Source organism: Pagrus major, chromosome 5 (genome assembly GCF_040436345.1).
Source record: "Pagrus major chromosome 5, Pma_NU_1.0".
Classification (NCBI taxonomy): domain Eukaryota; kingdom Metazoa; phylum Chordata; class Actinopteri; order Spariformes; family Sparidae; genus Pagrus; species Pagrus major.
Window position 1 is genome coordinate 2,060,439 of NC_133219.1, and position 22,469 is coordinate 2,082,907.

The 22,469-nt window shown below is 43.0% G+C and overlaps 1 protein-coding gene across 1 annotated transcript in view; it reads right to left on the reverse strand.

Annotated features, from left to right (window-relative positions):
- Positions 1–22,469, reverse strand: part of abca2 (ATP-binding cassette, sub-family A (ABC1), member 2) — a 203,868-nt gene that overhangs the window by 23,926 nt on the left and 157,473 nt on the right. The window contains 6 exon segments of the mRNA XM_073466441.1: positions 525–627; positions 4,757–4,969; positions 15,787–16,077; positions 16,275–16,395; positions 21,473–21,655; positions 22,092–22,267. Coding sequence (XP_073322542.1) covers positions 525–627; positions 4,757–4,969; positions 15,787–16,077; positions 16,275–16,395; positions 21,473–21,655; positions 22,092–22,267 — 1,087 coding nt within the window.

Here is a 22,469-nt window from a genome sequence, read left to right on the forward strand (position 1 = left end):
CCCGCCCTAGCACGTGCAGCAAAGCTAACAGAAGAGTCAATCTGCCAAAGATAATCAAAAATAACTTGTGCAGGTTCGCAATGCATGTGCAGGACCTTTAAATTTTAGTACAAACTGGTCAGAAGTAAATGTCATCTGAAAACAAAATGTAAAATGTTTTTTTAACATCCTGTCTGCAAGGGGTTTGCACAGTCAAACTACTTTTATTGACAATGAATATACATGATCTCTACATAAGTAAATTAGCAAATGTTAGCATGCTAATGCTAAACTAAGTTAGCTAAACTAACATGGTGAACATGATGAATAGTATCCTTGCAAGGCATCAGTGTGTACCTTCATTTTGAAGCTGTTGAGTTTGGACATCAGAGCCAGCTGTGTGTTGACATGTTGCTGTGGCCGACCGTCATTCTTTTCTACATTTATCCTTATCTATAAGCCCGACCCCTCAGTTTCTGTGGCTTGTTCACTGCCAAGACATAAGATGTATATGCAAATATGACTTTAAACAAATGTCATCTTACCTGTACTGGGGTCTGTTTTCATTGGCGTAGGGGATGAAGTTGCCTCTCGGTTGGGTATAGTTATGATATTGAGATGGGGACAAGATTAGGGGTGGTAAATCTCCTGTAAAAAAAAAAACCACAAACATAATGTTCATCAACAAGTTTAGGGTTTTCTTAATTTTTTAAAAGGTAGGCGCAGCATCAGCATCAGCGCCGCCCCTCCCTACACGCAGAACACGCGCTGTGCGTAGGGCCCCACGATCCATGGGGGGCCCCATTTTGCGCAAGGGGACACATTCTCTGCAAATGCACAAAGGATGCGCATCGCTGCCGTGAGGCGCGCGTAGAGCACCAAGTCAGCCCGAGGCAGGAGAGAAAAAAAAAAAACGAGTAATCTGACACCGCACACGTTGGCGCAATGATTGACAGCACGCAGCATCTGACCAATCAGCGGTCAGATGCGCCGACAGGCAGTTGGATGCAGGTGGAGAGATGGCCTCCAAATGGCAGTATGAATCGGGAGAAAGCAAAAGAAAGACAAAGTCAAAACAAGAGGAGGAACACCCCAGCTGCTAGCCTGCTAATCATGAGACAGAAGAGAGGATAATTCTGGACTGGAGATTAAATTTTCCAGCGGCCCTGATTATCATTTATTGAATGTCTTGTTAACTGCATATACATTCACCTCTGTTGAAAAAGGAGTGGTTAATTGACCAGTTGGTGGTCGTATGTTGGCTCAGGTTTATAGCCTATCAATCTATGCTATCAATAGAAGTTTTGGGCTATTTTTATGGAGGTAAAATGTCGCCATCTCTTGGTGAATTTAAGATAATCCTTTATTTGACCCACAATGGAGAAATTTAAAGCGTTGCAGCAGCAAACAGCAGTATAGGAATATAGAACCTAAGTACAAAATGTAAAAATAAGTATATAAAAATATTTAAATATAGAGGTATCAAATAGCGGCAATAGCTCAGTCCGTAGGGACTTGGCTTGGGGGCTCAGATGTGGCCGGTTCAAGTCCCGCTCGGACAAAAAAAAAAAAAAAAGTATGATGTGAACTAGTAATGGAGAATACTAGTTCACATCCTGGGCATTGCCGAGGTACCCTTGAGCAAGGCACCGACCCCTAACAATGCTCATTGGGCGCCGCCTTGTGGGATTAAAATAGTATAATAAAATCAAATCATAATGAATATAATTATTATTTGCATTAATTTTAATCTTTGTGAGGCTAGTGTTTACATTAATTTCATTGTGTAATTTACCATTAAGACCAAAACAAATCTTAATAATCTGCCTGTATGATGGATTTCTTGTCATAACAGGGTCAATGCTTAAGTTTGTTACTAAGGGTGACACGGAGCCAGCGCCCAGTACGTCACAAGGGCCATCAAGCACCATGTCTACTGAAGCAGCCTGCATCTGTAAAAGGCTTGTTCCATTGTTGAAAGAGGCTGTTCATTTGATTTGTTCCTACTAATAAAGGTTGTAAACCTAAATGGCCTTTCATGATACAGTCATTTTGTAATGGGGGGCTCAAAATAAAATTCTGCTTAGGGCCCCAATTTGGCCAGGGGCGGCCCTGATCAGCATTTAGTGACAATGCACATCATTTGTTTTTATTGCTATTAACATTGCAAGAAACAGTTATATATAAATGGAATCATGATCAATATTTTGGGGCTTTTTTGACAACAATTTATGTCAAAGTGATTTCTACAAAGTAATGTCAATTGATTAAAAATATATAATGTAAAATAACTGATTGCATAAGTATTCATCCCCTTTAAAGTGACTGACCTAATTCAACAGAGGTCCAGCCAAGTCAGAATCAGAATCAGAATTAGAAATACTTTATTATCCCTGAGGGGAAATTGTTTGTGTTACAGCCGCTCCCATTCAAAGTTCAGAATATGCAGAAATAATAATAATAATAATAATAATAATAATAATAAGAAGAAGTAATAATAATAATAATAATAATAATAATAATAATAATAATAAATTAATTAATTAATTAATTAATTAATTAATTAATTAATTAATAATAATAATAATAATAATAATAATATCAACAAAAACAAAACAAAAATACAAGAAATGTACATATATACAGAGCAATAATGCCACACTCAGAGTGAGGAATTGAACAGTTTGATGGTTTGATGGACTCTGTCCCTTCCTGTATAGGGCGTTAGTGTTCTTAACCCAGTCCAGTTTATTATCAATGTGGACTCCCAGATACTTACAATCCTCCACAATGTCCACACTGACCCCCTGGATGGAAACAGGGGTCAACGGCACCTTGGTCATCCTCAGGACCACAACCAGTTCCTTGATCTTTGTCACATTGAACTGTAGATGGTTCCGCTCACACCATGTGACAAAGTTGTCCACAGTAGTCCTGTACTCATCCTCAGCACCTTCACTGATACATCCAACTATTGCTGAGTCATCCGAGAACTTCTGGAGATGACAGGTCTCTGTGCAGTAGTTGAAGTCCGTGGTGAAGAGGAAGGGAGAGAGGACAGTCCCCTGTGGGACCCCGGTGTTGCTGACCACTCTATCTGATACACAGTGTTGTAAGCGCACATACTGTGGTCTGCCAGTCAGATAGTCAATAATCCAGGTCACAAGGGGGGAATCCACCTGCATCACTGTCAGCTTCTCACCCAGTAGAGCCGGACGGATGGTGTTGAATGCACTGGAGAAGTCAAAAAACATGACTCTCACAGTGCTCGCTGGTTTGTCCAGGTGGGCGTAGACACGGTTGAGCAGGTATATGATGGCATCCTCAACTCCAAGTTTGGGCTGATAGGCGAACTGTAGGGGGTCCAAGAGTGGTTTGACCAAGGGCCGGAGCTGCTTCAAGACGAGTCTCTCCAGGGTCTTCATGATGTGTCTCCCTAAAGCACATTAAACTACACTCCCTGTACTCCCTCTGACTCCTGGCTAGCGCCGTTAGCTCCTCCTACTTGTTAGCTTGCGATCTCACGTTACCCATGATGAGAGAGGGGACACTTGGCTTAAATCTTCTCTTCTTTGTAAGCCTCCGTTGTCTCGATCTTGCTACAGTTGGAGAACTTGTGGTTCAGCAAGTGTGGGAAGAAAAGAACATGTAGGTGTAGTGGTGGATGGTTCACTTGAACATATTTCAGAAAAATCTAAAAAACAAATTCTATGATGGCGACAATTAAAAAAATTATTCAAAATTTATGTAAGGACATATTTTTGCCATTATACAAATCTTTGGTGAGATCTCATCTTGAATTTGCAAGTTCAGTCTGGTGTCCTTGTAAAGTAAAACATATAGGAAAGATTGAGGTCCAGAGAAGAGCTACTAAATGAATCCCAAGCCTAAAAATTATGTCATATGAAGAGAGGTTAAGAAAATTAGGATTACCAGCTCTTGTATACAGAAGACATAGAGGTGACATGATTGAGGCCTATAAGTTTGTTCACGGAAGAAATAATATCACAGCTGAGCCTATCATCCTTTTTGGAATAAAAGGTATGAGTTAAGAGGGAATTCCTTAAAATCATTCCACACACAACGTGTTCATCTGATAAGAGAAAACATGTCTTTCCACTTCAAGCACTTGCAACATCGAACAAGCTTCCAGAAAATGTGAGGGCTCTGTTAAAACTTGGTTGGTTAAATTCTGGTCATCAAAGGACATTTTATATTATTATAAATCTGATTTGTAATTATGAATTTAATGTGGTTTTAAATCTGTATATTACAGTATTATTTTTTAATTTGTTGTTGTTGTTCAGTTTGTGTGTTTTGAGTCTGGAATAGAAGATTAATATCCTGTATCATAAATTTTCAATAAATTTCAATAAATTTGTTTTACTACAGACTCTGAATACTTCTTCTACCACTGGCAATACCATGTTATCAGAACACATTATATTTCATAGAGAAGCAGAAGTAGGAGTTGTTTGAAATACTTAAGTGTAGGTTGAGGACTGTTTTTATCCTCAGGAGCTTGATGTTTGGTTTCATTCCAGCCATCTATTAAGGGACTAATGTACAACTGAGTGAATGACCCAGTAGAGCAGACTGATGCAGTCAGCTAAATAACTAATCTGTTAGCACAAATATTAAATCATTTGACTTTATGTTGCACTCCTTTTCCCCCGCGAGCTGGTCATAACAGCACTAAACACTAAGGACAGCGATTCTCTTTCTCCTGAGCAGCAGGAAAAAATACCTACTATTTACCACATGTGTAAAATCTCACCAATCTCAGGCACAGATAAAGCCACGGTCATGGCCACACAGATGAAGAAGGCCGGTAGGAGGATTTGAGAGAAGAGGCCCTTGGTGTTCCTTTTGGCACAGTGGAACCTCTTGACGATGAGGCCATGAAACTGACTTAGCTTTAACCACCAGCCGTCCAGCTTGAAGCTGCCCTGCCCCTCCAGCACCTCTGACTCTGGGGATGAGGGGTTCTCTGCATCACCTGGAGGTGAAGGAGACATCAGATGAAAGAGAAAAAATTGATTAATTATGAAATGAATAACAGTTAAAGTGCATGTCTGCCTGTCTGGATGACTTTGTAGACTTGACGAAAAACATTTTGCAGTGCAAATTTTGCTCATAGCTATAATTATTTATTCAAGAGATCTAAGTGAAAACAAGATCTCTTCTACAACAGAGAAAAATGAACATACAGTATATACAACTTTGCAACTGGACAATTCAGTCAGAGAAAGCAGACCTCAAACACAATAAACCTTTAAACACATAAATAATATCACAAAATATCTCTAACTAAAACCATGCAGTCCCTCCAACTTATGAGTTCCTCTAAATTTAGTTTGTTTTGCAGTTCATTCCAGTAGTAAGGTGCACAGTACTGGAACTGGGCTTCCCAAGTTCAGGGTTTTTATGTGATCTGTCGCCATTGGTCCTTCATTGAACTTGATTAATTATGATAAATATCTCAGAAACTTGAATAACAAGTCCATTCAAATGAAAACACCTTCTGTATGTCAGTGATCACCTCTGACCTTTTCATATAACTATCATAACCATCTTAAGTTATGAACAGAATGGCACTGTGGTATCTGGCATCCACTGGTTGTTACGTTCAGGTTTTCTGCGGACCCAAATGCAGAGATTGGAGACAGTACTTTTCAGGAAGCAAAAGATTTATTTTGCAATGGTGAGTTCAGGTGGTAACGTGAGTGAAGTGACCACCAGGCTGGCAGGTAGGCAGGCAGGCAGGTAGGAAGGCAGGCAGGTGTAGACCGGAGCCGGTGAGGAGGAACTCAGAGGAGCTGGCGAGCAGGAACAGAGCGGAGAGGCCCTGAAGGTTTCTGCAGGGTGAGCCACAGGAGCATTAACATAAGAGCAATCACAAGAACAAGAAATACTAAGTGTACGAGAACTGAGGCACAGTGTAGTCACTGTATGGGATGGAATAATCTGGCACTGAAGCAGTGAAGAGACCAGGGCAGGGGTCGGCAACCTGCGGCTCGGGAGCCGCATGCGGCTCTTTCATCCCTCTGCCATGGCTCCCTGAGGCTTTGAAAAAAAAATTGAAAAAATAATGGCTATTTAAATAAAAACATTTTTTTTATATATATTTACTTTTTTCAATGTAATAGTTACTATTTTTGAGATTGAGGTGATCTTGTAACATAAAATTAAAATGTGTTTTAATATTTTGTCGATTAAAATATGACACACACCTTGTATGCGTCACCTGTAGCCGCCAGGCGAGTGACTTTATTTGAATATCCGACCCCCTGTAAGCTAGCTAACCATGGATAAATCCAAAAAAAGAAAAGTCTCTGACAAAAATAGAACGTTTAATGCTTCATGGACAGACTCATTTGCTTTCATTGCTGACGAAGCTGGTTTGCCTGTATGCTTAATATGTAGCGAGAAGTTAGCAAACAACAAAAAATCAAATGTTGAAAGACATACCCAGCTGGAGATGAAAGAAAAAGAGCAGTTTCGGTACTGCTGCGGAAAGCTTGTCAGAGCAAAAGTACTTTGAAGAGGTCGGTGAAATCTCCAAATTCAAGTGCTTCTGCTAGTTTTGTTGCAGCTCAGGACATAGCCAGGCACGGGAGGCCATTCACAGATGGACAATATATAAACGAATCGTTCATTAAGATATCAGAACATCTATTCTCGGACTTCAAAACAGGAGTGAAATTGTTCAGAAAATTAGAGATATGCCACTCTCTGCAAAGACTGTCAAGGACAGGACCATAAAAATGGCAGAAAACATCACCAGTCGACAAATATAGGACATTAATTCAACCATTGGGTTGATACCACTGAAAGGCCAAACACGGGGGGAGGACGTCTGTGAGGCTCTGTTGGATTGTTTAAAAACCAAAGAAATAAACACCAACCACCTGGTGTCAGTGGCTACTGATGGGGCACTGAGTATGACAGGAGCACAGAAGGGGTTTGTGACTTTACTTAAGAAGTCGCTGGATAGAAAACTGCTGACGTTTCATTGCATCCTGCATCAAGAGGAATTGTGTGCTCAAATATTTCCTCTGGAATGCACAGAAGTGATGAATCTTGTCATTCAGATAGTGAACAAAATAATGGCAAAAGGATTAAACCACAAACAGTTCCATTCATCGTTAGAAGAAGTTGAAAGCAAGGGCGTAGGTTTGGTCTCAGCTTTGGTAGTGACATTACCAGGGGTGGACTGGGACAAAAATTCAGCTCTGGCATTTTCTGTCCAGACCAGCCCACTATATTATCAGCGGACACCACGAAGAAGTCCACAAATCTCGTGGCGTCCTTTCTCACACATACTACAAAGGAGAGTCATATTCCTTGATAGCAGTTAACAAATAAAGCACGTAGCTATGAACTCAAGGACTAAAACTGACAGCTATAGCAATCAACCAATCAATCTTTGTTCATTATAGTGTCAAATCACAACAGAAGTTATGTTATGACCAGGGGTGGGACGAGACTAACGGGAAGAACCCAAAACCAGAGACGGGGTGGAGTTTTTCTCACATCATTACTTACATTTGCACAACAGTTGGTGCATTTCTCAAAACAATTAGTACAAACTGCAAAACCTTGTTGATAACCTGCAAAAGCATGTCACATGCTCAAAATAGAGGTCATTCCTCAAAACCAAGTATTCCTATCAATGAAAGTGTGTGTGTCATAAAAAAAAGTCCTGACACCATCATTTATGAACAAGGTAGTCAAATGGCTTTGTCGTGTTTTCATTAGGACACTTTACTAGTGTTTCCCAATGCAAAAAAGCCAGATCTTTGTGACCTGAAAATGCTCAAGACTATACACTAACACTATACACAGCCATTTGAAAACTACAGTAAAAGTAACACATTTACACACAAATTATACCTATTAGATAGTTATCACCTCAGTAAACAATAAATGAATTGAAAGATTACAATAAATTCAATGGTAAATATTGCAAATTAAATTTATTATTTGCTATAGGTTTACTTGTGTTTTGTATCTCTGTTTACAGCTCATCAGGCCACGTGAATGTTTACTGTTGCTATGGCAACAAGAGACCGCTGACGTTAGCATCTGTTAGCTAGCTTAGCTAAATCATCTGAACAATAATAACCCATAATATCACAATTCGGCGTATTTGAACAAAATCAACCACAACTACCAACAGTCACAGCCCTTTAACTCTGGGCTGATGTGCTGCCACATGTTAGATTGTCAAAGTTAGAAAATAACGACTTCAGTCCCTGAGGAGCTACGTTAGCATTAGCGGCAGCTGCGTTAGCATTAGCGGCAGCTACGTTAGCATTAGCGGCAGCTGCGTTCATCAGTATGCAGTTAGTGAGGTCGCATCACATTCAATGTAAAAACGTTTTTTTACTTTGTTTTGGACATGTCTCAAACATTTAGCCGAGCCAGCCCCAGGCTGACGTTACTGACCCTGTCTGCCTCCACTCACTCATCATCGTCAGGTCCTCCTCCCTCGTCTCCCGGCGCAGCAGCACCTGTGGCTGCTGGCGGGTCGGTGTCACTGGTCCCGGCACCAAAAAGCTCCGTCAACTTCGCACATTTAGCAGCCTCCACCTCCAGAGACTTCAACTTTTTAATCGCTGTTTCTCAGCTGTTTCTTCCTCTTATCCATTTCAAGTAGCGGACACAGTTTGGAAGATGCTCACTACTACCACTCACTAACGTTACTACTGGCTCAGCAGCAGACAAATATTGGTAGTGACTATTTTGCAATCCTCGAACATTGGTTGTGACATGTCACGACCATATATATAGAAACCTACGCCCATGGTTGAAAGCACATATCCTGATCTCTTGCTGCACAACAAAGTCCAGTGGCTATCCGGGGGGAGGTGCTGAAACTTTCCTGGAAAGCAAAGGGCTCACCTATCCTGAGCTGGAACAGCCAGATTGGCTGGAAAAGCTGCACTTCATAGTGGATATGACAGCGCACCTTAACACGCTGAACAAAAGTCTTCAGGGGAAGGAGGCACGGTGCTGCAGATGCTGGAGGAGATTTTGGCGTTTGAGCGCAAGATGACAGTGTTTGCCAGAGATGTACAGAGAGGTACGCTGTCTCACTTTCCCTCTTTGAGAGAGTTCACAGAAGCACACAATCAGATAAATTACGAACATTTGCAGCGTGCAATCATCGCAATGCAAACTGTGTTTGGAAAAAGATTCTGCGATTTCGGCGAGGAAAAAAACACATTATCCTTTCCCGTCACCCCCCTGAACACCGATCCATCCCTGTTGAATATGACTGCATTTACAGGTGTAAGTCAACCCGATCTTGAGATCGAACTGGCCGACATAGCTGACAAAGACGTATGGGTGTCTAAGTTCAGGAGCTTGACAGCTGATCTTGAGGATGTTGCTCATCAGAAGGCCACTCTTGCTCAGAAGCACAAATGGAGTGATATTGAAAACCTCCCCAAACCAGACAAACTTGTGTTCGAAACATGGAATGCCATTCCTGACACTTATATGAACACGACAAAGTATGCATTTGGAGTCCTGTCGATCTTTGAATCCACATACTTATGCGAGCAGGTTTTCTTAAGCATGAACTACATAAAGAGCAAAGAGCCTCACAGATGACAGCTTGCAATCCTGTGTGAAGATCACAGTGACATCTTACAACCCTGATATCGATAAGCTGTGCAGTGAAGTTCGGGAGCAGAAATCACATTAACCAGGTGAAAGAAATCATTTAATAAGCTATTATTTTGCAAATATATATTGGACCCTGAACGGACATAGTTGTGTTTTATTTTCAAGTTGACGGTTGACTGCTGTACACGACTGGGGAAATAAGAGGATGATGGCACACTGAAATAGAATGTAGTCATTATGAAATATAAACTGCAATTTTTTTGTTTACTCTTACTTAATTAAAGTAAATATGCTGCAGCTGTATGATTTTAGAATGTTGGAGCTGGCTGATTTCTTTTTTTTAAATTCCAGAAATAATCACTCAAACAGGACTGCATTTTGTATTTTATTTGAAAGTAAACTTATACGTGCCAGTGCCAGTCAAAAGAGTTCAAAAGAATTTGGTGTTTTGCTTTGTTACAAACAGAAATAAAATGTCAGTCATTTTCTGTTTGTAGTTCCTTGATTTCATAAATGAAACAAACTATAGTTCTTATATACATAGCAACATACATACATACAAGTGTAATGAAACTATATATGCTGCGTATCTTCATTTTAGGGTCCAACTAGGTTTTGCGGCTCCAGGTGGTATTTTATTTGGTGGGAAATGGCCCCAAATGGCTCTTTTAATACTGTGGGTTGCCAACCCCTGGACCAGGGTAATATAGGCGGAGGTTGATGGGCTGATGAGAATCAGGTGCGCCACTTTGCTGCTGCTGCTGCCACGCCCACAGACACATACACTGGGAAAGGAGCAGGTGAGGGAGAAAAAGGAGGGGGAGAAGGTAGACGGGGGAAAAACAAAGAAACAGGACAAGGCAACCTGGCTGCCACGGTGGCACCGTGACAGTACCCCCCCCCCCTAACGGGCGCCTCCGGGCACCCTACCAGGCTTGTCAGGAAACTCCCGATAAAAGTAGGGAGTTGTCCAAAATAAGTGATCGAGAGACCCATGAGCGCTCCTCTGGACTGCAACCCTCCCAGTCTACCAGATATTGGAAACCCCTGCCCCGGCGGTGGACATTCAACAGGCGATGGACCGAGTAGACTGGATAGCCATCGACAAGCAGGGGGGGTGAAGGGGGCTCGGACAGAGGGCTCAGTGGGCTGGAAGAGACGGGTTTCAGCAGAGACGGATGAAAAGAGGGGTGTACTCTTAGTGACGCCGAAAGTTTGAGGCGAGCCACCACAGGATTATTCATCCTCCCAGATCTCTATACCTGGGTGCCAGTTTACAGGAGTCTGTCTGAAGGGGAAGATCCTTAAAGGAAAGCCAGACTTTTTGACCCAGGGTGTAGGTAGAGACTGGTGTGCAGTGTCTGTCAGCCAGGCGCTGGTTCCGTGCAGTGGTGCGTAGGAGGGCAGCGCGGGCAGCTTGCCAAACCTGGCGACAGCGTCTCAGGTGGTCCTGAACCGATGGAACCGCCACATCAGCCTCCTGTTCAGTAAATAAGGGGGGTTGAAAGCCGTTTGAAGCCATGAACGGCAACATACCTGTGGCGGAGCAGACCAGAGAGTTATAAGCATACTCCACCCAGGGAAGATGAGTAGACCAAGAGATGGGATGTCTGGCAGACACACAGCGCAGTGCAGCCTCTAGGTCTTGGTTCGCCCACTCCGTCTGGCCGTTGGACTGCGGGTGATAGCCAGAGGTGAGGCTGACCAATGCCCTGATAGCCTGGCAGAAAGCCCTCCAAACCTGCGAGATAAACTGCGGCCCCCGGTCTGACACACTGTCCACAGGGATCCCATGAAGTTTAAACATATGCAGGACAAGGAGGGTAGCGGTCTCTAAATCTGAGGGGAGTTTGGATAGGGGAAAAAAACGAACAGCTTTAGAGAACCTGTCCACAATAGTGAGTACTGCCGTGTTACCTTCGGAGGGAGGCAGGCCCATGATGAAGTCCACGGCAGTGGTTGGAGTAATCCAGCAGGTGCACGGTGGGAGGCTTTGCTGCGGCGCAGACAGAGCAGGCAGAGAAGAACTCCTTGGTGTCAGCGTACAATGTGGGCCACCAAAAACACTGACAGATGAGAGATAAGGCCCTCTGGAAACCCGGGTGACACACCAGCTTAGATGAATGCCCCCACTGGAGCACCTGGGAGCTGGTAGTGTCCAGGACAAACATCCGGCCGGGTGGACAGTCATTCGGGGGAGGTTGAGTACACTGTGCTGCCTTGATAGATCACTCAATGTCCCACCTGGCTGCAGCAAACACAGACCGGTGGGGGGGTATGATGGGCTCGTCCGCGCCCTCCTCATCGGAGACGGAGAAGTGACGAGAGAGGGCAACGGGCTTGGTGTTCCTGGAGCCTGGATGTAGGTGAGGGTGTAATGGAAACGTCCCAGGAACAGCGCCCAGCGAGTCTGGCGGGAATTCAGCCACTTGGCCGAGCACAGGAAGGTGAGGTTTCGGTGATCTGTCCAAACGAGGAAGGGATGAGCTGCTCCGTCATTCATGAGGGCTTGAAAAACAGCTGGGGTGTTGGTGAGACCAAAAGGCACGACCAGATACTCAAAGTGGCCCAGGGGTGTATTGAAAGCCGTCTTCCACTCGTCTTTCTCGCATATACATGCCAGATGGTACGTGTTGCGCAGGTCCAATTTGGAGAACATGGTGGCTTGGTGCAGGGGGCCAAAAGCAGAGTCGATGAGGGGCAATGGATACTTGTTCTTGATGGTGATGTCGTTTAATCCCCTGTAGTCTATGCAGGGCCGCAGCGATCCATCCTTTTTTCCCACAAAGAAAAACCCCGCCCCCACTGGTGAAGAGGATGGATGGATCAGACCGGCAGCGAGAGAGTCCCGGATGTTGACCTCCATGGCGTCCTGTTCCAGACGAGTGAGGTTGTAGAGATGGCTTGATGGGAGAGTGGCACCAGGAAGCAGGTCTATAGCACAGTCATGAGGTCGGTGGGGCGGTAATGAAAGTGCGCAGTCTTTACTGAAAACGTCACCTAAGTCATGGTAGGGTGAGGGGACAGAGGTGAGGTTAGTAGGTGTCGGGACGGTAGGAGTAACATTAACACAGGAGGGGGCAGCAGAGTGAAGGCAATTAGAGTGACAGTGAACAACCCAGCCTCCAATCTTGGATGATGACCAGTCAATCTGGGGGTTATGTAATCTTAGCCACAGAAGACCAAGAACTAGAGGTGATTGAGGTGAGGCGATAATGAATAGTTGAATCTTCTCACTGTGATTGCCAGACAGGAGGAGAGTCAAAGGGACAGTACAGTGAGTAACGTAAGCTAATAATCTGTCGTCAAGAGCAAAAACATCTTTTGGTGCAGAGAGGGGTAGTGTAGGAATGTGAGCTTGAATTACTGTGTCAGTGTCAATGAAGTTGTTGTCAGAACCTGAGTCAACGAGCACCTGCATGGGGAGAGTCTGTAGGGACCAAGAGAGGGTGCCCTGGAGCTGGATCCAAGAGGGGGAAGTAGTAGATGTGGTGGTTCAGCTCATCAGCACTCCCCTGTAGCGTGATGAGTCCGGGCATTTGGTCGATTGGGGCAGAGAGCGATAATATGTCCAGTCTCACCACAGTACAGGCAGAGTCCGCCCTGGAGCCTGCATTGGCGTTCTGCTGGGGGAGGTGCATTCGCCCAAGCTGCATGGGCTCCTCAACAGGGGTGGCCGAAGGTGGAGGTGTGGTAGCTGGGCTAGGGGGCACAAAGGTAGGAGATCTGGACTGAGGGGCGACAGGGGGAAATTTAGTGGCCCTTTCCCTCTGTCTCAGCCTGTCGTCTAGACGAATGGCTAGTGAAATTAACTCCTCTAAGGAGGAGGTCTCATCACAGGCAGCTAATTCATCCTGAATATCATCAGCTAATCCCTGTGAGAACACCCCCTGAAGCGCAACCTCATCCCACCCGCAGCTCAGCGTAAAACAGGTGAAATTAATGACAAAAGGGGGCCTGGGACTTGGAGGCAGCTACAGCCCACTGGGCTGCTCTACAATAATAGGCTCTTAACAAACACGATCATAGATCTATCAGTGGCGTAGGTGCTAGGCTGTTGGTAAAACACTAGTGAACATTGGTGTAAAATGGGAGCCGGAACGGGAATGTATGGCTCACGAGTGGAGAAGGGAAGAACCACAGGAGCAGGTGGTGGTGATGGATTGGCTTCAGCAGTAGTGTAGGTTAGTTGAGAGCATACTTGGTCCATGCGGCCTCCCAGTTGCATGACACTGGTGGTTAGCCCACGAAGAGCTTCCATAACCTCCCGGAGGGTCTGCTCATGGTGTCCGAGCATGACTCCTTGAGAGGTGATGGCGTTTCGCAGGTGTTCAGTCGCCGCTGGGTCCATGTGGCCAGATCATTCTGTTAAGTTCAGGTTTTCTGCAGACCCAAACTCAGAGATCAGAGACAGTACTTTTCAGGAAGCAAAAGATTTATTTTGCAATGGTGAGTTCAGGTGGTAACATGAGTGAGGTGACCAGGCTGGCAGGTAGGAGGGCAGGCGGGCAGGCAGGCAGGTGTAGACCAGAGCTGGTGAGGAGGAACTCAGAGGAGCTGGTGAGCAGGAACAGAGCGGAGAGGCGCTGAAGGTTTCTGCAGGGCAAGCCAACACACAGAAGCATTGACACAAGAGCAAACATGAGAACAAGAAATACTAAGTGTACGAGAACTTAATACTGAGGCACAGTGTAGTCACCATACGGGACGGAATAATCTGGCGCTGAAGCAGTGAAGAGACCAGGGTAATATAGGCAGAGGTTGATGGGCTGATGAGAATCAGGTGCGCCACTTCGCTGCTGCTGCTGCCACGCCCACAGACACACACACACTGGAGCAGGTGAGGGAGAAAAAGGAGGGGGAGAAGGTAGACGGGGGGAAAAACACAGAAACAGGACAAGGCAACCCGGCTGGCACGGTGGCACTGTGACACTGGTTGAAGAGTGGTGGCAGCAACATGAACATACAGGATATCTCCACACTCCTGTTCACTTGACTGTTTATTGTTTTTTTTCTGTTCTTCAAGAAGAAACAAGCTCTGTTCTTGTATAACTTTCTCTTCTTTTTGTTTTTTGTTGCTCAAGTTGAACTTAACATCTCAGTAGAGACAATTGCCTTGGCAACAGTGTATTCAACTGTATTGATGAAGTGAGGAAATATTAAGGTTTATACGCTTGTAAAAAGCAAACCTTTTGTCTTTATGGTCTGGTTGCAGTAGAGTTTATAGGGGCCTAAAATATCCAAGCTGAAATCACCAATTCCTCTTGATGTGAGTTTATGAATATTTTCCTTGTTATAACTTGACAAAGGATGATACTGATGCAGCAGAACCAGCAATATTGTTTTTGTATTTCACATATTCTTCTTTGTCAAAACCTGGTGCCTATGTTACTCACAATGAAACTTAACAGCTGACAATTGGGTTGGAGACTCGTTTGTGTTTGTAGAAGTGGCTAAAGAAGCATCAAGCCACAATCCTTCAGTAGAGACGAGAAGCAGGCGTCAAGATTCTTTCCGCCTCCAGATTATTTTCATTTTCAAACTTGTAGTCTTCAGCCCCAACCAGCACAGATCTGCCTCTAGAGACACTAACGGCTTTATACAACTTTTTTTTAACACACACAGTAGTACTCTGAGAAATCTCTAAACAGATTTTTATGTGAAATCAGTGGAGGTCCCCATTAAGGAACTTAAAAAATGGGAAAATATCACTACAACTGACAATGTCGTGTCATCACAGAATCAGAAATAAGCATGGAATGGTTTGATGTGAAACAAAATGCCAAAGAACTTGCACACAGCCCATGCCTGAAATGGAAGGCAGTTGAGTTAATGTAGCGTTATTGTGTCAAAGTATTTATGTCAATAAAATACTAAATAAAAGGTTGTGCCACACATCAGACTTGTATGGTGGACAGAAAATTAATTTAACATTAACTTTTACTTTATTTGATCTTTATTTTAGTTATATTCAAAGTCCAAAGAAAAATTGAAATAAAAGAAAATATTTGATTGCCACAAGTTATCCTTAATTACTTGTACATGCCACTTAAGAACTGGTCTGTTCATAGGAGATGTTCTTGCATTAGACCTAATGTGAGCACTGAAGTTAAAAACATGTATATCATATGCTGTATCAACCAACATCTCTGGCTGCAGCTGCCATCTTACCCCTCAGGCTGGCTGAGTCAGACTCCTGTCCATTGTCAAAGAGTGGACAGTAATCTCCATAGAAGTCTGCGTAGAGTCCCCCTTCATCCCCCCTCACTGAGCCAATGGACGAGGAGGATTTCAAGGACGACTGGCTCTGGCTCAGCCTTGAGCACATCACCAGATTACTCAGCTCCACCTCCGGCTTCTCAATCTTTGCTGAAGTTCCAGTCTCACCCTGTAGGCCCCCCAGGCCTGCTGACCCCACTGAAGATTTCCCCACTGAGCTGCCCCCTGGGGAACCCTTCATGTCTGCCCAGGGACAGACAGGGTGAGACAGACAGTGAGAAAATTATCATCTCAGTGTGGAGCCAAAGAATAAACTTAAAACGTGTTATAATATTTATTCAGACAGTGAACATTTTGCAGAAATTTAATTTCTGTTGAACTAAAACCTTTGTTGAGCTGATCAGCTCTCTGACGATACAGGGGATGAAAAATGGTCTCACCAGCGTCACTGTTCTCCAGAGACAGGTCCTCTTCAGACACTTTGAGGAAGACCTCTTCCAGGGTGGTGTCCATCACCCCGAAGCTGGTCAGGGCCAGGCTGTCCAAGCTCTGCTCTAAAGCCTGGAAGCACAAACAACAGAAGAGAGTGTTACTGTACAGTGTACCAGTGAATTAGCTGATCAAACTTTGGTCAAGTGTTAGTAGGTGTCCACCGTGACCTCTTTCTCTGTTTTGTGTGTAGCTCTGCTGATGAAGCCAAGCCAAGCGTGGACACTGTGCTAACTTGCAAGGTTAAAAAAATACGATGCAAATGTTGATATAGCTCATATATGTTGATATAGCTCATATAGCTCATCGATACAGCATTTGGGTAAACTTGAACCAGCTACGTCTGTTTGCATCTTCATCTTCAAAAAGGGCATCAATCAATCAAAGGACAATTTTCTGTAGTTTAAGTTTTCTTGGCCATGAATTTGTCATGTTGTATGAAATGGTTTTGTTTCAGGTGATGGGATACTGTGTTCAGTATTAAATTACAGGACACACTGACTTGACATGTTTAGGTGAATCTTCAACACAGAATGCTGAAAAAAGTAAAACATGCCGGTCCAAAGATGCCCTTTTTAATAACTCTGTTTAAACAAGCTGTCGTGGTTCAGTGTCTGTTTGTTCCTGTATTTCCTGTTTTACTTTGAAATTTTACCCTTATGTGTCGCATCGTGCTTTTCAGTTCCTCCTGTGTGTTTTTCCGTTAATTCCCTTACCTGTCCACATGGGCGTAGGTTTCTATATAGATGGTCGTGACATGTCACAACCAATGTTCGAGGATTGCAAAATAGTCACTACCAATATTTGTCTGCTGCTGAGCCAGTAGTAACGTTAGTGAGTGGTAGTAGTGAGCATCTTCCAAACTGTGTCCGCTACTTGAAATGGATAAGAGGAAGAAACAGCTGAGAAACAGCGATTAAAAAGTTGAAGTCTCTGGAGGTGGAGGCTGCTAAATGTGCGAAGTTGACGGAGCTTTTTGGTGCCGGGACCAGTGACACCGACCCGCCAGCAGCCACAGGTGCTGCTGCGCCGGGAGACGAGGGAGGAGGACCTGACGATGATGATCGAGTGGAGGCAGACAGGATCAGTAACGTCAGCCTGGGGCTGGCTCGGCTAAATGTTTGAGACATGTCCAAAACAAAGTAAAAAAACGTTTTTACATTGAATGTGATGCGACCTCACTAACTGCATACTGATGAACGCAGCTGCCGCTAATGCTAACGTAGCTCCTCAGGGACTGAAGTCGTTATTTTCTAACTTTGACAATCTAACATGTGGCAGCACATCAGCCCAGAGTTAAAGGGCTGTGACTGTTGGTAGTTGTGGTTGATTTTGTTCAAATACGCCGAATTGTGATATTATGGGTTATTATTGTTCAGATGATTTAGCTAAGCTAGCTAACAGATGCTAACGTCAGCGGTCTCTTGTTGCCATAGCAACAGTAAACATTCACGTGGCCTGATGAGCTGTAAACAGAGATACAAAACACAAGTAAACCTATAGCAAATAATAAATTTAATTTGCAATATTTACCATTGAATTTATTGTAATCTTTCAATTCATTTATTGTTTACTGAGGTGATAACTATCTAATAGGTATAATTTGTGTGTAAATGTGTTACTTTTACTGTAGTTTTCAAATGGCTGTGTATAGTGTTAGTGTATAGTCTTGAGCATTTTCAGGTCACAAAGATCTGGCTTTTTTGCATTGGGAAACACTAGTAAAGTGTCCTAATGAAAACACGACAAAGCCATTTGACTACCTTGTTCATAAATGATGGTGTCAGGACTTTTTTTTATGACACACACACTTTCATTGATAGGAATACTTGGTTTTGAGGAATGACCTCTATTTTGAGCATGTGACATGCTTTTGCAGGTTATCAACAAGGTTTTGCAGTTTGTACTAATTGTTTTGAGAAATGCACCAACTGTTGTGCAAATGTAAGTAATGATGTGAGAAAAACTCCACCCCGTCTCTGGTTTTGGGTTCTTCCCGTTAGTCTCGTCCCACCCCTGGTCATAACATAACTTCTGTTGTGATTTGACACTATAATGAACAAAGATTGATTGGTTGATTGCTATAGCTGTCAGTTTTAGTCCTTGAGTTCATAGCTACGTGCTTTATTTGTTAACTGCTATCAAGGAATATGACTCTCCTTTGTAGTATGTGTGAGAAAGGACGCCACGAGATTTGTGGACTTCTTCGTGGTGTCCGCTGATAATATAGTGGGCTGGTCTGGACAGAAAATGCCAGAGCTGAATTTTTGTCCCAGTCCACCCCTGGTAATGTCACTACCAAAGCTGAGACCAAACCTACGCCCTTGCCTGTCCATGTCCCTCCTCACTCCACCTGTTCCTCGTCCTGTCATTAGTGTGTCTGTATTTAGTGTTTGCTCTCCCTCATGTCTTCATCAGATCATTTTTGTTTCCCTCCGTGTTCCGTGGTGTCTGTGAGACTTCGTTTCCCATCCTTTGATGTCCCATTCCTGTTGCCGTGCCCTCCCTATTTTGCCCGACCTAGCCTGTGTTAGCCTGTGTCCGTCTTCGTCCGTCATCCTCCGTCTTGGTCTGTCTTTCCCCGTGTTGCCTCCTAGCTTCGTCCCCAGTGTTTTCATCCAGTGTCTCCTCATGTCTCCAGTTTGGTATGTTTCTAGTTTTGGTTTCTGGTTTCTCCTTTGATTTGTACTTTAGCCTTTAGTTGTTACTTTGTTTTTATCTACGTGACTCATTTTAGTTTTTCTGTATTTCTAATTTTTGTGTAATTCAGCTTTGTTTATTAAAGGCTCGCCTTTTGTTTCCCCCTATCCTGCCTCCTGTGTGTGTGCCTGTGTGTCTGCACTTGGGTCCTCATCGAGTGTAACCTTAAAACATAACACAAGCAGATGTTTTGTAGTATGTTATTTGCTGTAGGATATAATCCTAATCATTCATTTGCTGAATTGGCGATTAATAATTATACCGCAGTAACAACATTAATATAGGGGAGACCGGGGATGGTTGTAACAAAGGGATAGTTGTAACACTCTCAGTTTGACCAATCAGAAACGAGCTGTGGTGATGTCATCAATACAGTCCATGCCCACTTACAAATTGAGCTCACTGGTGAAGCCTCATGTCTCTGAGTTGAAAACTGTCTGTTCTGGAGCCAAAAAACGATTTTTCAGGTAAGAAAGTAAAAATTTTGATCACAAATATTTTTTGCATAGTGTCCATTGTGTTGTAGATACATTTGTGTCACTTACATAAGCTCAAGTAGTAGTTTCTCTAGTTTAATTTGATGTGTTGCATTAGTGCTAGCTTTGAAGCTAAATGCTAAAAATGGTTAGCTTTTTAATGGCTGCCTGGCATGGGGAGGGTTGTAACTGTTCTTAAAAAGTGTTAAAACCTTCCCCTTATGTTGACATTTTGTACTGGTTTCCTTTTTACAGCATGCCTAGGCAATGGAAGTAGAAGTTCTCCAGAAGGCAGCAGCTGAAGTCATCCAGGGAACATCTGTGAGACGAGTCGCCAAGGCCCACAACATCTGCCATGTTACCTTATACAGATATTGTAAAGCTGCAGAGAAGCTAAGAGAAGAGGGTAGCAGTGAGAAACCCCATGTAGGCTACCGTAGTAGCCAGAAGGTCTTCAGTGAGGAACAGGAGGAACTTGTGGCTGAGTACTTAAAGGAAGCAGCTGACCTGTACTATGGCTTAAACCCTCGAGAGGTAACTTACACTGCTTACACTTTGCAATATGATACACAAAAGAGCAACAGTAATAAATAATAGCAAATGAATAGTTGATAACGTGTATTTCTGATGTGTGTCTTAGGTCAGGAAGTTTGCCTACCAGTTGGCAGTTCAATACAACTGACAACTGTTTATTTTATGTTATATATATTTATTTATTTTACTGTATTTATTTTTATTGTATTTAACTTATACTTTTTATTAATTTTTTTATCATTATTTTTGTATTCTGACAAGTTTATGGTTCCTTCTTTATTATTCATTAAAGTGCTTGCATACATTTTAAGTGTGGATCTTTTTTTAAGTATAATAATTTAATTGTTACATCCATCCTCAAGTAGTGTTACAATTCACCCCGGTACTGGGGTAGGTTGTAACAACATACCTCTTTGTATTTGACATTAATTTACATAATCTGTGATGGTGTAGTAGAAGTCCAAGTGTATGTCATATACAGCAGACAAATGTGGGTACCTCATGTCAAAATTTGAGATCTCTAGCACAAACAACCACTGAGTTACACTTGCTCAAACAAAAAGTGTTACTATCGTCCCCGGTCTCCCCTACTTGGGACTTACCCTATCCCTTATATTGATTATATTAGAAATAAAACACATGCTAATCTCAGAATGCTATATTGGTCAATTAATGGTCAATTACTATTAATATTTTTACAAATAAGAAAACAAATTGTCCAACAGCTTTTATTTACCATTATTGATTCTGGTGACATCATCACCAGTACACTTTTGAATCACATCTTTTCCCCTTAAATGTAGTTTAAAATAATATTCTTAATTCGTGTCCTCGGTACATGCATCATTGATTTATGGATAATGCAATGTACTGGCTACTACTTCACTCTAGGAAACATTTTCATTGGCTGCCCTTTGTTTTCAAATCTTTATTTTAACTATCCTCTATACTTAAAACAGCTTTAAGTTTCATTCAGATCATCATATTCACTCAGGCATGCTCTGCAAATTTTTCTTATATTGAGAACAGAATCTTTAAAGAAATTGGGAGACATGATTGTAAGTTTTCATGGGACTGGAACAATGTGCCTCACTCTCTCAGATCGATTTCTTCTTCTCAAAGACTTCATTGTTTGTTTACCTCAGATCTAAGTGTTCTTGTTTTGACCTTAATTTCCAGCTCATAAGTAGACTTATTATTTTGACATAATGTTATTTGGTCTTTTCATTTGTTTTATTTTTCATTTATTTTTACAGATGACATTTGATGACTTGTTGATGCAGTGGGTGTGGTTTGGGATGTGTGCAATTGTTGTTTGTTTAAATGTTTGTAAACGTTTATGTTTTGTGTCCCCCTCAAAAACGAGATGGTTTATCTCAAGAGGAATAAACTCCAATTACATTTTGGAATAAATAAAATAAATAAGGATACTTGAATACCTGGAACAGCCTCTCGAAGCAGCCCTTCTTGACGGCCTCAGATGGTAGGACATATGATAGCTCAGTGTTGGAGTCGGAAACCAGCAGGCACGATGCCACAAACTGGCGAATAAACTGGGTGACCCGGGCCTCTGAGCAAGGCGACAGAGAGCAGGACGGGGACAGAGACGAAGGAGGCTGCAGCTGACTGCCCTGGCCTGAAGGATGAAAGGAAAACACACAACATGAAGGATGGATGGAGCAGGAGAGGATGTGGTGCAATAGAGAAGAGTCAGACAGAAAAGGAAAAGAAAACAGTTCTGCCTCTGCAAAACAACAGGCAACCGTGGCATCAACTTGAGAGAGAAGGCGAAGAGAGGTGGTGCACACTGTTGGTCACACGCTGACACACAAGTTTAGGTCCTCGGTTCTGGCTACCAAATAACTGACAGACAGTTCTACAATGTAGTGTTGAATAAAAACATGTGCAACAACATTCATCACATAAACAACGATAAATACAGTAAATGTATGAATTATCTGAATTATTTAAACGATAATTCACAGTCTGACAGCCTTACTGGTGGGTAAACTGAGAACATGAGCCATTTAGGACTCACAAACACGTGTATGTACACACACCTCGGCCTTCACTCTGCTTTTTGACCAGTGTCAGTTTGTATCCGTCTCCATAGGTGCTCTTCAGAAAGAGAGGCGAGCCACAGCACTTGAGTTTCCCATGTGAGATGATGGCAATGCGATCTCCCAGAAGGTCTGCTTCATCCATATGGTGAGTGGACAACAGAATGGTACGGCCTGGGGCAGAGGCAGAACACACACTCAAATACTTTCTACACAAATGCAGCAGTTGGTCTGCATGACAGTTAACGTCAAAACAAAAAAGGACCAGAAGTGTACAGTCACTGAACAGCTTGATGTGGACTGTGCAATTACCACAGTAAAACCATGTCCAAGACATGTCCTGCAGTTTTAAACAACACAACAAGTATAGCTGCAG